Raw genomic sequence first — 18442 nt, forward strand, 5'->3', positions numbered from 1 at the left:
TACATGTGCACAAACATGAAAAAAAGTCTTTTGAAACAGCCTCTGTACCCACACCCAAATCTGAAGTTCTCTACTAAGATGTCTCTCTTCCAGATTACAGGTATTCTTAAGAAGTCACTTGTTTGGCTTCCCAGGTCATACAAGATCACCAACAGTAGAAAGGAAGTGAAGCAGAGAAGCTGCTAAATGCTGGCTTGGTGACAAGTATGAATTCATAGAAGATTTATAGAACTCTGTAAGATTAGAAGGTCTTTTAGGGCCAAGGCTGGTTGGTATTCTTTGCTGTACTTAGTGAGTGCTTAGTAAATGTATGCTAAATTGAATGGAGGAATTTTTAACACAGATTAATATGTGCTTAAAATAGGACTCCCCCTCTTTTTAAAAGGAGTTAAAGTACACACCCATCTCAGATCTTTGATGGCCAAATACATATAAAAATTGAAAAATTCTATGGAATCACTTAAATGAGGGGACGTGTGTAGAAATCTCATTCCTCAGAGATGTGGGCTAAAGGTGAAAATGGTTGCTCTAATTACCTCAATTCTCCATTTCATCTCAAAGTATAGGCCTAGTATTTGCATTTTCCTGATGGTGTAATTCTACCTGTGTTACCCTCTTTAACCAAAACTTCCCAGTGCCATTGGTCATGAGCACGAGGTCTTGCTGAGAGACTTGCTTCTAGAGAAAAAACTGTCCTTCCTAGGTAAGTATTGTTCACATGCTCTCTAGCTCGTGTTATGTTTCTGTGAGTGCTTAAATATATATTTTTAAAATCTTCCACTTGCAGTTATTATATACTGAAGGAAGAGTGAATGATGATTGATGGTATGCATGTTATCTTTTATTGATTTAGAACTGAGCAGGAACTTGGTTACCTAATCCTCTATGTATACAGCACATGCACAGGCTCGCAATTAATATTTTATGGAATAAGTGGCTGAAAAAATGCTTTAATATCTGTTGCAGTATTACTTTTGGTGCCATGAGATATTAACCATAATCTAGGCCTTATGAGAAAAAGAAATAAAAGAAATATTGTCTTATAAAATGTCTTATATATTAAAGAGAACGGCTGGAAAAATTCATGTTAGGTATGTTTGTCTCATATATGGAATCAAGTTGTACTTTTGTTTGAAAGCAAAATATTAAGCCTTTATTATTTTCATGCCACACATTAATTGTCTTCATAGATTTAGTATGCTTTTTTAAATTCCCACATGTATGCATGTATTTGTGTATTACAGGTTAGTATTTCTTTCAACATCTCTTAAGCATTAGAAATTAAGCCTCAAAGGACATGCATGTAATAACTGATCGTGGAAACCATAAAGCACTCTACAATGAATTCCTCTTCTTCATTTTAGGTGTAGTAATTTGTTCAGGGTCTATACCAATCATTTTATTATTATACAGTTGTTTTATGTAGATATTGAAGTCTACATAGTATGTTTTTTAGGACAAAAAGAAAAATCAAAGAACATTGGATTACATAAGTTTTGTCCCAGAATGGACAAAGAATTGGCCAAGGAGAATCAAATGTAGAGAAATGAATGGTCTTATGTCAAGTAAGGAAGGGATGTTTAATACAGTCCTGCAAAGGATCTATTGTAAATCTTAGTGTTCAGCATTTTTATTAATAAATTAGAGAATGGAGTCAAATGCATTATAAGATTATTTTAATTTGAAGCTGGGAAATATCATAAATATTCTCTAGTTAGGGTTAAAGAAAGTTGATAAATCAGGAAGGTGGCCTCAAATTACTAGATTAAATTTTAGTATGTAGAAGCAGAAAGTCTTTCATATGAGGAAAATTGAATTGTTCAGCCTGTGGAAAGAGGGTAAGTTGGGAAGAAATATCCTTTTAAAAATCTAATCAAAAAGAAAATATGTAATAGCTCAGAACCAGTTGGAATGAGTGACCTACGATGCAGTATGAGAGTTGTTTCAGAACTGTGGAATTCTGATAGTATCATGAAATATCTGATCACATTGATCACTTAGATAGTGGCCAATATGGCATGACCAAAGGTATATTTTTGTTTTAAGCCACCAACTAAGCAGCCATGTTTTCAGAGCCACTTGGCCTTACTCGCTTGACACCATGTGCCTACGGACAGTCAGGCCCTTTGCCCCGTTTCTTTGTGTGACCTGGCTTTTCTCTGCTCCCTTTCTGAGGACTAGCAGACCCCAACTGGGAGAAAGAGCAAAGAGCACAGCCATAGAGCTAACCTTAGTCCTAGGTCCTTCGCTTACTTGAACTGAGTGTGCTAGGTTGGATTCACCGTGGCTGACAAAGGCAATGCAGAAATGTGGTCAGGGAGTCATTGCCACCTGCATGTAGTTACAGAAAGGGGACTTAAAATTGAAATTGATGAGTCCTTTCCCATCTACTCCTCTATACTATAAGATGTAAAGGTAATTATTTTATGGAAGCATACCCAATGATGATACTTAATAGATCTTTAAAAATAAATGAGTTATAAGAATTTATAGGAAGTTTATGCAACCTCAGTCCTGTTTTAAAGAGTTTCCTCATCAGCATACAAAAAAGTTGTTAATGTATTCTCTGTATTTTAAGTATTTTAATGTAGCACTGAATTAACATATGTTTATTTATGGTTAAAACATGAAAATTCAAAGCCTTGCATGAAATACTGCTATGGAGTTGTTGTTCTTTTACCTTGTAAATACTCCTTCACAATGATTAATTAGATCTAAAATACTGTGACAGGTAAATTTTGATAGATCATTATTTTAAAGCCAACTATGTAAAAATATTGGTATATAAATAGAACACTAATCTGATCTTGTTCTGTCTTGTTTACGTGTGTACACCTTGACTTTTGTTGCAGAGCCATTGCAAACGTGTTTATTTTGATTCTTTGATGCATAGAAGTAAAATATCTCTCCCTCTCCTCCCTCTACCTCTCCCCTCCCTTTATTGTGAACTACTTTCAAAAGACAGTTATTCTTGTTGTTTATGTATTCACTCTTCCTAATTTAAGAACTCTGATGTTCCTTAAAATTTTTTACCCCATTCTAAATTTTCCACACATTGTGCTCTATATGAAGTTTTATAAAATATGTATTTTATCTGACTTCTCTTGCCCATAGAAGGGATAAAAAGTAAATCACCCTTTTTCTAACCCTAAGGCCTTTCTAAATTTCTTTGCTTCATAACCATGTACTGAGCAGTTGCTATGGCACAAGATTTAACCAGGCTTTATAGTAAAGAAAAAAAAGAACAGTCACTATCGTTGAAGATTTGAGATACTCATTCAGGTTTATCCTATCTTGTAAACTTATCTAACTTGTATTTCCACAAATATGTATATAGTATTAAGACAGGTCAAAGTTGAATAAATGACATTAGTTTCTCCAACTAAAAACTATTTTTCATTCATATATTTATTCATTTATTCCACAAATAAGTTACCAAATTGGATATTATTTAGGCAGTACACATAAATTGAAGTCCCTGTTTTCATGGGGTCATGGTCTAGTAGGGAGATAAGCTACAAACAAGTACAGATAATTTCTAGCAATTTCTGAGAGTCCTTGTAATTCTTTTATTTATTATTTATTCTTTCTTTTCAACTAACTTTTGTTGCATTTTCTACATGCGGGGAGCTACACCGGTTAGTAGGAAGTGATTGATTGTAAGCACTCTGTGTCTGCTGGATGCTCATAGCCATGCACAGTGTTGCATGTCCCTCTCAGTGAGACAATGAAAATGCAGTTCTCTTTCTGGTACATTTCACTTAGTAGGTGCTTACATGATTGTCCTGATAATGAAAAGAAATGCTTAAAGCTGTTGTCATACTACTTTTATTAAATCTTTCAAAGAAAGGTACAAATTATACTAAATATCCATAGCTATCCTTTACAAAGGAAGAAAATGCTGCTACCTCATGAGTTATTTTTTCTTAAAATGGTGATAGAATTTGACTTATTCATCTGCTGTCTCTCACCAGGACCTTCCTGCCACCGTGTACTTCTAGGATGGCTAGTTGAGCTCATTAGCTTAGCTCTCTTAGTATTAAGCTACCCACTCTTTTAAGTACTTGCTAGGGGCAGACACCATTAGGGATTAAAAAAAAAAAAAATTCTTAAGTTGAATCAAATGTGGAGCCTTCCAGGAAAATTTAAGATAGGTTTTACCACATGTCAGTAGTTCTTTCCAAGGATAATTAATTTAGAATTAACATTTATTGATCAGCATTCAAAGTCTCAGAAGATATGAGGAAACTGCTGCCTACTCCTAGGCGTGGCTGCACAAAGAACTCTGCTTCAACTTTAAATTGACCAGTAAACACTGTGACCATCCTATTATCTCTGCTAAGGGTCCACTCCATTTCTAATATTAACAAAATAGAAAGTGGAAATGTGTTCATTTGTATCCCTCAAGTGATTAATGAGACCATGTTTTGCTGTATTATAGGCTCTCTATGGTTTTTCTTTTTGGTTTGGTTTGGTTTTTGGTTTTTGAGAGCTTTGGACAAAAATGTAAGAGAGGAATGGAAAATAGTAACAGTACGAAAACAACAGGACTGTTTGCACTGTTGGGAAAAATATGAAAGAGCTTATACTAGAGACTGAAGATAAACCATTCATCGTTCATGTGTTGGCTTATCTCCAGTTTGGAGGGACTTTCATTGTGACTTCCACAGCCTTTGTCTGGTGCAAATCCTTGTTAAGTTTGGCTTAATAAGGATGGCTCTGGAGATATTTTATTCTTTCCAGTGAATGTGACCCTGTTAGTAGATGCCAACAATTACTTTGAGTGATACCTGAGAAGCATTTGCTTTATCCCTGCCTCACCAACCTCCCCAATGTTTGGACAAACCAGCATATTTTACATGGGTGCTTTTCTAGCATTCACATATTACTCTGTGGGACTCCAGGAGGGTATAATCTGTAAAGCCAAATAGGCTTAGCGAAGGATGTCCCTTGCTGTAAGAAATTAGGATCTTTGTTTCTAAGAGTTCATCTGCTCCTGCTGCTTTATTCTCCACCTGAAGCAACAGTGCTCTGCTGGGGAAGTGATTATGATGTGACAAACAGGGGATTATGACTTCAGGTGAGGAATAGGCAGCGGGAGCAGATGAGATTTAGAACACTAAGATTGTGCGTACGTGCAGATGTCAGCAGTAAAGAATAAGAGACTAGAAATAAAACATATGATTATGTAGGTTGAAGGGAACTGAGATGGTTGGATATTTTACAGGAAATCAGTCATTAAACTCCTATCTATCAGAAGGTTAAAAATAAGAGGCAGTTTTTAGAGTAACAGAAACATGATGATATTGGGGGCAGGACGTAGGGAATTTTGGTCCTATTTTCCCCTTTCTGAAGAAATTGTCATGGTAAGAGACTACTTACTTTTTCTCTGGTTAAATAACTCATATCCATTGCTATCTGCTTTCCTGGTACTGATGATTTATTGGAACTATTTTGGTTGTAAGTGACAGAAATTCAATCAAGCTAGATTACACACACACACACACACACAAAGACACACCTAGAAAGTCCAAAAAAGAGAAATTCACTTCTGGTGTGTCTAGAATCTAGAAGACGAGACAATGCCATCAGTATCTCCCCATCCCTCCTCCCTGTGTTCTCCTCTTTTCTATGTCGGCTTCATTCTCAGGTAACATTGATGATCACTGGCAGTTGCTAGTTTAATCCTCAGAGTTCATAATTCCAGAGGAAAATTGATAATTCTCTTTTGCCCAATAACAAATCTCAGAAAGAGCTGTGATCAGCTGGTCTGGGTCAAGTGTCTACCCCTATGGCCAGGTGATTGGGAGAGATCACATTACTGACCGTCTACCAGAATCACACTGTGAGAGTGAGGTAACAATGCCAGACAGGATGGTCTACAGGATCATCTGGCACTTTAATTTGGTCAAAAATCTCACTCTCCTCACAGATAATAAGCTACAGTTTAGGGCTTTATTCCCCATAACCAGAGCACGTTAGGGGTTAACTCAGTTACTGCTATTGCTGGATTGCCTCCTTGGTCCTGTGTGTGCACACACGCTCACGCACTTGCACATGCGTACACACATTTATCTATCTGTGTAGGAGATCCTTTTAATGTCTCAGAACTGCTAACATGCGTCCCTTCACTGAGATTGGCTCAGGGACAGATGGAGCTGGCCCTGCAAAAGAGTCTGACATCAGTGACTACAGCTGAGGAAGTAGGGCAGACGAGGGCTAACACTGAGACATTCCTCTGTATCTTGCAGTTGGAAAGGGCACTCACTAGGGACTGTCCAATCCCCTTGTTCTATTTGAAAACCTGGCCTTAGGCCTTGCATCACAGCTAGTGTCTTCCCAACAACCTGTCTTGTCCTGTGTCTTCTTACTCTACCATGCTGATTTGTCCCTTCATTTGTGGCATTAACCCAAAAGGATTTAGAGTGATTTGGTGTAAAGTATAGAAGAATTTTACTTTTCTGGTTGATATTCATGTCCTTGTCTCCCCACAGCCACTAGTTGGCAGGGACTAGCCCACCTAGCTTCTCTACACTGCCCCAGCTTCTTGACCTCCCATTTGTTTCCTATCTTTAGGGCACTTCAATTTTCACTGGTATTGTCCCCTAAAGACATAAGCAAAGGACAGGGTCAGAGCAGTCAGTTGTATTCCTTATTAGTGGCTTTGATAAGAGGCTTTGGGGGAAGAGGTTGAAACTAATGGCTATAATGAAATTTTGGGTTCTCTAAAGATTTCATTTATCTTTGCTATCAGTCTCCCCATTAAATGCATATCTGTTCTGTGTACTTTTGCACATGGTTTGCATATCATAATAACATCTATTACTGAACCTTGCTAACTTCTTAAATTGTGTAGAAAAGGCCGTGAAGCTTACTCCTAAGGAACATAAAAATATAGAGAACAAAGGTTATAGCTCCAAATATTCAATTGAGGCAGTGTTTTGGAAAAAATAACACAGAAAAGTAAGATACTAGAGTAAAAAACATATGCTGTATTTTTAATTTGTATTAATAGATGTCCTTTTTGCCCTTCCCCAATTTAGTACAGATGCACAATAGGTATAAAAAAGATCTTATCATATAGCATATTTGAATCTAGCAGTTTAGAAAACTCTTGATACATTCATAAATAAAAGGCATGTCAGGATATTATTTTTAATTTTCTGATGTCGTGAACTGGAATTTTGCAGAATCTTTCTGAAAATGACTATCTTATTTAGATTTAAATTTTTTACTTCCAAAAAAATCCCCAAAAGCCCTCAAACCTTTTCTTGGTAGTCCTGATGCCCCATGATTCTTAAGTATATGTTAACTAGTTTCAGATGTGTTTTGTTCTCTGACTCAAAATCAGTCCTTTATTTTAAAAAAAGAAATTGTGTAATTAGTACTTAATTGCTTTGGATATTTTGGGTATTTGGAAAAGAGGGTAATTCAAAGGCCAGAGAAATTAAACTTTCACAACGTTCTTTACGCATATGTAGTTCGTTTTTTAAAAATGACCTCTAAAGACGAGCCTGACAACTTAAAAATAAATGAAGACCTGGGTTGTTTTTAAAACTTAACATCAGTTTTATCTTTGGATACAGTTCTATTGATTTTTTAAAAATAAATTGGAGAGAGGACCATTGAAATGCTAGAATTCAAGAAATTATCTAGTTCCTCTTCTTTTCAGGCAGGTGTTGTCTAAATGATATCTCATCTAAACAATATATGACAGATGGCCATCTACCTTTCCTGTGCTTCAGGACCTTACAAGAGAAAATAAGAATTTTCCCCATTTCATAAATGTTACACATAATCACATTTAAATATCTGCATAATTAAGAGTGGTGTACAGTCTACTGGAACAAACTGGAACTTGGTTGACACGGGCTCTTGCCCTGTATCTGTAACTATTTGAGAGATCCAGGCCTTGGTTGGTCACTGAAGTTTTCTAGGCCACTTTTCTGGTGCATAAATTGGAATGTTGGTGGATGAGTAATCTCAACTAATTCAGATATCTAAAAACCTACATTTTGTGAATCTGGAGGCTAACAAGTCTGCTTTTAAGTGAAATATTCTTATATTAATTTTGATAATGTACACTTGAGATATGACATTAAAGCTTAATAGTTATGAAATATATTGGGTATATTCACTTTAAACCAGAAGACCCTTACTTTGTATCTGCTATGTACACTGAATAAAATAGGTTTGCAGGATTTAGGAATTGATTTCATATTTATCCTCAACCATTTTGGGAATAAAAATGTTATTCCATATTATTACCATTACTTGTTTTTTCTTTCTGACTTATATATTATTCTTTCTTTAAATAATTTTTATTTCAAAATCTTAGAAGCTACAAGTGTTCTTGTAACATGAATAAATTGTATACCTTCTGACTAATTATTTTTACTTTTTTCTTAATCTTGATCATTTTTTCTTGAAAAAAAAAAATACCAGATTACTTAAACATCTAGTTTCCACTTGGGAAATTCCAAAAATTGTAAGTAACCACTTGGCTCAAATTGTGCAAAGTATTATAAGAACCTATTTGAAATGTGTGATTTTTTAAGGAAAATATAAATTGCAAAACTGACTATAGAAGAGATAAAAATGTAAATAGATCGGTAGCCATAGAAAAAGTAGGAAAAGTAGCCAAGGTACTGCCCAATAATAGCACCAGGCATGGATTGGGTTTTTGTGGGGGTATGCTACCAAAATTTCAAGGAGCAAATAAGGCCAATATTATTTAAAATACTAGACATCAAAGAAAAATGTAGGAAATTTTCCCATCAGTGTTAAGGATAGCAATATTGTCCTTTTCTTTACAATTGAAATGAACCTCAGGTGAAAATGTAGAACAGACAGTTGGGACCAAGGATGAAAGATAACAGTGAAAGTTATCAAATAAAACCTTGATCTTTGAGTTTAGTTTGGTGCCACGGTGGCTTTTTGATGCATGGGGAGTTAAATTAGGAAAGAAAATTATTGTCAGTCTAGATGGGCTTTGTAAAAGACATAAATATTCTTAAAAATGGACTTGTATTTTATTCAGTTATTCTTTTTGAGCATTACATGTGTATAGGGCCTATTTTCGTGGTGAGAGTGGGGCAATGGATAGGGTATTTAAAGATGAAAGGGAAACATTCCTGTTGTCAGAGCAACAGCATCCAGCCCAGTGTGTGAGAGGCCCATGCAGGATAGTCTAGGGTAGCTAACACAGAATGAAGCAGAAGGGAATTAGTATGGGCTGTGACCAAGGTATATCACCTCGAGATCCCACAGTTGGAACCTTGACATATAAACGAAATTTTAAATCCATACCGAATGGTTTGGATAATGATCCAAAGAAATGTTTCAAGGTCTGGGGTCCAAGAAAGAAACATAATGCAAAAGCTAGAAAATCAGGCCAGATGAACAGGGCTGACCTTAAAAATCTCCCAATGGGGTGATCAGTGTTAGAAACTTCTCCTGGGGCCTAGGGCAGGTGAACAAGGCCACCTGTTCATAAATGCTACTTCCTATACTTTTACTGTCATTTCCTCTGAAGGTTGCCAAGTTGTTACTTCCTCCTTTCTTAGGAAATCTAGATTGAAAGAAGCAATGTGGAGGTTGAAACAGGGGCAATAAGGCAGTGAGAGTTTAGTAAGTAAATTTAAGAAAGGAGAAGATGCCCAATACATAGTATTTCAGATGTTTGAGGTAAACTCTTTACTATAAAAAATAGAAGTACAGTATCACTGGCGGTGAAACAGACTTCTAGATTCTGTCCTTTGTGTATGATTACTATTGGATCAACTTCATACTGAGAGAGAGAGTGGGAGGGAGAGAGAATGAGGTGTGTGTGTGTGTGTGTGTGTGTGTGTGTAAGAGAGAGTGCATGCACACAAGTGAGCCAGTTGTACTTTGAAGTTCTCCACAGAAAGATGGAACATTCCCTAGCCTCACTTGGTATTTTATGTTCAGGTTTTGGGGTTTGGGTTTTTTAATTTTCACATTAAGTCAGTCATGCAGTTTAAATTGTAGGTATTGTGTTAGTAATTTTGGTGCAGTGAACAGGAGTGCAGCGTCTGCCTTTTAAAGGGATTTTAGTGTGTGCATTTGGATTGCTTGGTGACCTTTGAAATTTTGTTTTGCACTGTTATCAGAAACATAATCATTTTTCTTTCTGAAATAGATTTTAACATCTGCAAAGGTTGATCAAGCTAGGATAGTTTTAATAAAATATTAATCTATCTTTTTTAATGTCAACCCAGCCTTTAAAACTGTTCATCAGCTACCTGAAACATCAGCTCAAGGCACTGGAGTCGATTTTAATAAATGTCTTTTTTATTAAATAGTCTCGCTGTGGTCTGAGTATAGTTATAGGATAGAAATTTTTCTCCAGTTCTGTTCATCTACAGCCCACTTCCCAAATTTTCTTGTTTTTAAAGTTGTACTACTTGAATTTGTATTTCATTATCTCAACATTTAACTTAAAATTTTTTGTATTTCAAGACAGGGAGATTGTTCTGAATTCTGGCATCAGCCCTTCAGAATCTTGATAGCTTAAGGATATTGACTTTTAACAAAATTTAACTTGAATGTCTGCTTTAAATATGTGTCTTGTCATTAAAAGGTTATTTACATTTAAAATGCTGACCTTTCAAGATTCACACAAGAGTGTTCTAAAAGAGAGTTTCTGAACATCGGCCATGAAACCACTGTCTTGGGCTGACAAATGGATTGGAAATAAGCTACCCAACACTGGGAATGGGCCATTAATTTTAATCAAAGGTGATGCAGGAAGGCGAATGGGATGCATGACAATGTCAACAGCCCAGTAGGTGTTAAGAGACCACACAGCCTTCCTTGTTACTTGGTTGGGCCATTAGTTGAGGTTGGGTGAAGACAGAAAGCCATGTCTGGAATTGAATGACCAGGTCACTCCAAAATCTAATGGAGAACTCCCCATTTCAGAAATCACATTGTAATGCCATTAGAAGTCAAGGACAGCATTTAGAAAATATTGGAGGATTTTTTTTTTTTTTTTAACCAAGCACCTTGCTAGTTTTTTCCAACTTTGTCAAGCTTCCTTTTTTCCTTCTGAATGGATCATTGATGTTTACAGAGGATCAAGAAATCAAACAGACTTAGGGAAAAAATCTTAAAGCCTGTTTGCTTTTCAGAATTGCATATTGTTAGTTATAAAACTCTGGTAAATGCCAAAAGCAATAGCATACCAAAGGAGTTAAGCAGGATAATTAATTCTTTGTGGTGATCTCATTGTCCTTGTCCCTTTCTTGCGTGTAGGAATAGTTTCACTAATTGAAACAAAACTTTCTTAATTGCTTTGTTGAGAGCATTTGTTTCATAATTATAAAGGCCACTGTGCTTGTGCCTTCCTGTAAATTGTCAATGTTGGCTGATAACATTAGCAATATTCATGGTGGTGAAAGCCTGTTCTTTCAATCAGTAAGTATATTTCTTTATTTTTAGTATCTCCAATTACAAAAAAAAGATAGCATATCACAGCTTGAATTAATGGTGTTTATAATAAAGGCATAAAAATGCAGAAGGGACAAAGAAGTGTTTTTATATCTGTGCTTCAGGTTTGTTAAGAAAGTTCATTTATTCTGACACAGCATTGCAAGCATGAGAAAGATATGTATGACTGCATTAGTAATTTTTACACATATATGAAAAAGAAAAGCAATTATATTGCTATCTTATTAATGGAATACCGTTATAAGTAATAGTATTTGCTCTTCCTGTAGATGAAGATCAGCTCCGTGCAAAGGGTTATGACAAAACACCAGACTTTATTTTACAAGTTCCAGTTGGTAAGTTCTTAAATTCTGTTATGCACTCGTTTATAGAGAAAAGGAGTATATTTTTTCTATACATTTTTTGTTAGTATGTTCATATTAGTAAATGTTACAAGAGTAGATTAGCTTTATAAAATTGTGCCTAAATGGGTGAAAATAGTTGGAGAAGATTATTTTAAAATAGTAAAAAAAAAATAGGTTCCGAAGAAATCTATACCTTACAAACTTTCACATATACGTGAGAAATGAACATATTTTCTGAAGTTGCCATTTTTTCATTGCCATTTTCAACTTATTTCTCAAAATTTTGCATTTTTAAAACTTGATTCTATTGAAAAGCCAAACTCATTCTGGTCTGCTTGACATGTCACTTGTCGAGTTATACAGAGAATCTCAGAACTAGGACAGGGACTTTGAAGAATATGAAAAATAAAAGGGATGTGATGGTAACATAAATGTTCCCTGTAATGAACATATACAATGCGTTGTTTTATAATTGCATTTATAGATGATGGTAAGGGCTAAGCCTCTGCTCATTAATGTGAAGCATAGAGAGGCCTGTGTAGAGTTCAGAATTTTCAATCTTCCCTTTCCTTTGCCGTATATTAGTAATGCTTTGTCCCTTAGCTGTAGAAGGGCACATAATTCACTGGATTGAAAGCAAAGCCTCATTTGGTGATGAATGTAGCCACCACGCCTACCTGCATGACCAGTTCTGGAGCTACTGGAATAGGTAAGGTCCCATTATTTTTCTCTTAAGATAAACGACACTCAGCTGAAATCTCATTAGAAAAAATATTTTGTTTAGCTGGTAAAAATGCTAGTAGCCTTTCTTTCTAGTGAATATAGGGTCTTGATTAATGTATTCATTTCAGATAATTTAAACTTCTCTGCTTTCATAATGTTGCTTCATTTTTTAAGACTAAAAATCCCTGCATACGGTCAAAATTAGTATATACTTCATTTTCCATTGTACAGTGATATTAGTGCCACTTATAAATAATAAGGTGTGATGCATATTATAATATTGACATTGAATTTTTATCCTTTTGGTGTGAAATTTATGCGTACTGCCAGACTTCAAAATAATTTGTCCTCAGCTCTCTGAGGAAAGTATCCAAATGATATGAAAAATGAAAATGATTTACCTTCTAGCAGGAGGAAGTTTACCTACCGGCTACTGTCAACATTCCTGAAGGCATAGAAATCTCAGTGATTAAGAAAGGCGGTAGGGGTGGGGGGACGCTGTTTTATTGATTACTCACCACATGCCTGGGCCTGCAGATTATCTCAGCTAATCCTCACAAGGAAGTTACATTTATCCCCATTTTAGAGATAACTAAGCTGATACTCAGAGAAAATGATAGGCCGTACAGCTAGTTATCAAAGGTCTGCATTTCTCTTTCTCACTCCCAAACTCGTGCTATTTCCAGCACAGCCCTACGGTCATTTACAATGCTGCTGTTGAAACTTTGCCTTTTTCTATTATTGCAGTCTCAAGTTTTCACACTACACATTTTCTCCCTTTGGAATAGGAGGTGGGTCAAGTGGTAACCTTCCTAGATGAACTATTTCCCTTGGTCACTGGCCAGTAGGAAGAATACAGTAATAAGATGACATTAGCTCCAATCATTAAGGAATGAGGCAGTAGCATCCGTGGACAATAGCCTTGTCCTAGGTTAAAAACAGTGACCAGCTACAGAATTGGGTGTTATATTGTTACTCAGCTTTACAAAAGGCCAGCGGACCTTGCCTGTAGCAGCTGTGCTAAACTAAGCCCACTTTTTGCCATGGTAACAATGATCATGACAAAATGCTGAATGTAATGGCTTTCTTGATTTTCCTGTGTAATTGCGCGTAGCATCCGAGCTTTACTTTACAGGGATGGAGGAGGAAAGTGCAAAATGTTTTAGAAATCAATGCTGCTTCAGCGTTTCCTGTGTTTTATTCAGCCATTATTCAAATTAGTAGTAATGTGGCAAATGGAATTTTAGAGTTTTAGCAATTTTATGATGAGTTTGAAATAGTAGAGAAAGCATCATTTTTGATAGTTATAGGGAAAACAATGACAAGAAAATCAAATTGTGTAAGTTTAGGTTGTTAAAGAATTTAAAAAGCTGATCAATTCAATCAGTATGCATTGAAATTGTTTTCCCCCTTTTGGTACTGGTCAACTCTTTTTTGAAGAACAATTGGAAATTGAATCCCAGATAATAGAACTTACTTAGAAATTCCAAAAGCATTGTCTTTATTCTAAAACTATTTATTGAGTCCCTACTATGTACATTTACCATTTAGATATTGATTAAATAATCTAGTCACTTGAGTGATAGACCTATGGATTTTTGATGTGGCTGGAGAGGGTCCGAGTCATAGAAATTTAATACAGTTTTCTGTGTATTTTTTACTTTTTTGTTGCATTCTACTTTTTCCATTTTAATGATGTTCTACTTAGACTATTACTGATTTATATTCCCTGAACATGTTCTTCAAATATATATCAGCTAAGTGGACATAATTCACTGATTCAATCATCCATTTATTTTTTTAGAAGCAGGATCTCACTCTGTCACCTGAGGTTGGAGTATTAGTGGTGTCATCGAAGCTCACTGCAACCTCAAGCTCCTGAGCTCCAGTGATCCTCCCAAGTAGCTAGGATATAGGCATGTGCCATCGCACCTGACTAATTTTTTTTGTTTTTTGTAGAGACAGGGTCTCACTGTGTTGCCCAGGCTGGTCTTAAACTCCTAACCTCATGTGATCTCCCACTTCTGCCTCCCTAGTCACTGGGATTACAGGTGTGAGCCACTACACCTGGCTGGGCATAATTCATTTAGGGCGTGATGTGTGATAAAGGAATTCTAACATTGGTTTTAAAGGGACCAGATGTTTAAGGAGGAAATACTAGACACAAAAGTCAGTGGTGTTACCACATGTCTGCAGAGAGGCCAAGAGATGCAAATAGTTCAAAATGGAACATAGAGGCATTTACTTGGTTATAAAATTTGGATTTAATAATTATATAAGTTTACCAGTGATGGGACATTTTGACAGAAGGAGAACTTAGCCCATTTGTGAAAATATAGGATCCTACTCTTTTCATATTTTGCCTCAATACAACTCACATAGCAGTTGCTAAAATTCTTTAAAGTTGGATGAAATTCTCCCCCATCTGCTACTGACCTTTCAATTTGGGCTATTTGCTTTATTTGTGTGATAAGCCCGTAGTTGTTATAAAAACTAATGGTAGCTAATTGTCACACTATTTTCAGATTAAATATTGGATTTTACATTAAGACTGTTCAATTACTATTTGTAGAATAATGCTTTTGTATTAATATAAACCTATTTTCCCACACAAATAACTATAGAGCCCCCAATTTTTAGATTAACATTTCTGTAAGTTTTCTTTTATAGTAAATTGATATTCTTACTCAGGTTAATTAACCTTTAAAAAAATTAAATTTTGCAATGTAGTCTCCTTCCCCCGAATCACAGATATTGAGTAAGGAACTTTAAGCTTTCTTTCCTGCAAGCACACTCCCATTCCATGTGTGAACCTTGATTAAATAACTCCTTAAAACTCTGTAATTCTGTGGAGTTAAAGGAAATCATGAGTGCCTCTGAGAAGCAGCATTTGGACCATAAATATAGCCCCATGTTGCATAGGGTTACCAGAAAACACATTTCCCTATGAAATCAACACCAAAAAGGCCTTCTCATTCCCCTTCTCTAATCAAAAAGTGAGTTCTTTGATCATTTGACCTGTATTACTAAATATATTTTTATATTCAGATGATGACAAATAAAGAAACCAATACATACATGAGTTCTAACATGTGGCCTTTCAAAGAAGCAGGAACAGACATTTTGTGCTTACCTTTGGTGATTTGTGATAAAGTGGGTCAATTTGAATAAAAACACTGAGCGACCTTGAATGACAAAGAGCCACAAGCTATAAAGCACATGAACAGTACCTAGCAAACACTGTCAAGAACATGGAAGTGGCAAGTGCAAGTTCAGCCCCTCCACCTGCCATTCTGGTCGCATTCTGGCACGCTATCATTAGAGGCATCTATTTAAAACCAAAGTGCACTCTGTTGGTTTACCTCTCTGCTCTTCTTAAAGAAGATCTTAGTTTCCTGGCTGAAACAAATGGGGCAAAGCTTTGTTTGAATCTAGTTTTCCAATTTAGTGATCCTTGACGTAATGGAAGAAATACTGGGTTTGAATCCAGGCTATGCCACTTTCTGGTCTCATGACTGGAAGCAACTTTTCCCTGTCCTTTTGTTTTCTTTTCAATAAAATGGGCTTAATAATACCTTCCTTGCCCTACTATTATGAAGATCATTTACTTAATACATGTAATGCACTTTCACAGTACCTGGCAGTCAACAAATATTAGTTCCCCTCTGTCTCTTTGTCCTGTATATCACTGTCTCGTGGAATTTAAAAGTCTTCTGATTAGACACTTTTAATTGTCTTCTTTACCAGATAAACTACTTAGCTAATTTCAGCACTCAGCTTGACTGACACCTCTTTGGGTAACCTTCCTGAATTCCAAGATTGGGTTTGATGTACCTCTTGTGTTCTGCTAATAATTTCATAGCATTTATCAAACATTGTAATTACTTGTTTACTTGTCATCCTCCTCCAATTAAAAATGAGTTCCGTCTTACCTACTGATTTTATCCATCTCTGAATGTCCAGAAGCTGGCACATAGTAGGTGATAGTAGATATTTATTGAATGAATAAATATATGAATGAATTTACTGATGCCTGACAGACAACGTTTGAATCAGCTGTTGAGGATTATACCTTGAAAATTCTGAACAAAGGATACTTCCTAGTTTCTTTATTGCATTCATAAAACTGGGCCTGCGGCAAGAGTACAAATGGAGCCTTATATACCATGTGTCTAAATATTTCAAGTTACGTATTGAGTTAACAGACATTAAATAAAATATATTCTATCCTACACGAGGAACTGGAAGTTCATATTTGCATTAAGAATTTCCAGATAACATGTGTCAGTGCAGAGACGTGGCCCCACCACACAGCCTGCCTCTCCTTTTTTCTCACCCCTGGCTCCATCCTACACCTGTAAAGGTGTCAGGCACAGCCCAACCTGCATATCTAAGCTCCACGTACATTCCCACAAACCACTGCCCTCAGGCCAGTGGTGCACACTCTGGGGGTCTGCCCTCTTATCACGTGGATGAACCTGAGACAGAGGGCCATGCAGACCCTGGGAGTAGTCTCAGGATATTAGATCAGGAAGTCTGAGGTCCTTGGCACACGGAGTGTGGCCTAGAAAGAGGTTGAGGGGACAGGCATTAAGTGGGGGTGCTCCTTGGCCCCATAGACTCCTCACCCCATGGATTGGGATACAACCAAAGGAGAACTAGAGCAGAGACCTCTAAAGCTTGAGTCCAGGGAATGGACCCCTCTTGATTGGATCTAAAGGACAGTATCAAAGGAAGCAAGTATGTGTATCTTCCTAAGCCATTTCTTGCACTGGTGTTAGGATATGAGGGGAGATGAGCACCAGAGGAAATACGGTCTTGATCACATTTATGTACCACTGAAAAGATTAAGAGCTGAGTTCTATCTGTCAGATTTTTGAACCTTTGGCTCCAGAGAGTCTACTCTCCTAGAAGCAATGCTAAGCTAATACCTTCTGCCACAAGGATTGATTTGACTTTCCTTCTTACCTCTAAGTATTTTTAAAGATCAGTTATTTACTCAATGGTCTAGCAATTGCTCTCTCTGGTTTGTGATAACTTGAGAGAAAAGGCATTTAGAAGAGGGCTGCCAAGCAGTTAGAGTTAAGGAAGGTATTTTTCAGAGGATGGCCAAAGTTTTTTCCTGTATTAAGATACTTTCAGGAAGCCTGCAATTAGCCAAATCACAGATTTCCAGTTATTTCAGCCTTGTTAAAAACAAGGCTGATCACATCTGTCTTAAGTTGGAGTATGTGCCTCAGCAATAGAAGCTCTTGCAAACCTTCAATTACAGCAGCCTCCGAAGGCACTGCTGTGGTATACTAACAAGTAGTCATCAGCAAAAAGAGACAGATTGACTAATAATTAGCAAATGCACTAGAGAGGGCTTCTATAAAGGTAAAATATAATAATTTGCTTTTCCATCTCTTATAGTGGAGTTGGTTGTGAGATATGGATGTTCTGTTATTCTAGACAAATACTTGACACTGTTATTAGCTAGAATAACCTCAAAATATTTGATAAAGATGAGGGAAGTGTTCTCTGTGTATATGGTACTTTTGTAAGAATGATTTCTTGTAATGGGTAAGTACCTTTTTTTCTGCATTTGAAATATGAATAACAAGGCTTTCCTAGGCAAGGAATTCATATTTTCTGCCATCGTTCATTGTTTTTAAAAATGACTTTAAATACAAAAGTGAATAAAGAATAGAAATGTTGTTTTAGGCCTTTAGAATGATATTTGCAATAAAGACACAGGTGTTGAGAAAATGGAATGAGTTAAATCAAAGGATTAAAGGGAAAGAAAACAGATCTATAAAGAAATGTCAATGTATTACAGTTTGTCAGGGTAGAAAGACATCTCAATGATTATTGTCTTCAAGCACATGCAAGATATTTATGAGGGGGGCATATTGACCATTTTT

General features: G+C 36.2%; 1 protein-coding gene across 1 annotated transcript in view; it reads left to right on the forward strand.

The window, feature by feature from the left end:
* Positions 1-18442, forward strand: part of LOC105814274 (chromosome unknown open reading frame, human C15orf41) — a 218334-nt gene that overhangs the window by 100352 nt on the left and 99540 nt on the right. Inside the window, exons 8-10 of the mRNA XM_012649182.1 lie at positions 636-703; positions 11742-11807; positions 12420-12525. Coding sequence (XP_012504636.1) covers positions 636-703; positions 11742-11807; positions 12420-12525 — 240 coding nt within the window. The remainder of the gene's footprint in view (positions 1-635; positions 704-11741; positions 11808-12419; positions 12526-18442) is intronic.

The sequence above is a fragment of the Propithecus coquereli genome, unplaced genomic scaffold (genome assembly GCF_000956105.1).
Source record: "Propithecus coquereli isolate 6110/MARCELLA unplaced genomic scaffold, Pcoq_1.0 Scaffold3, whole genome shotgun sequence".
Lineage (NCBI taxonomy): Eukaryota > Metazoa > Chordata > Mammalia > Primates > Indriidae > Propithecus > Propithecus coquereli.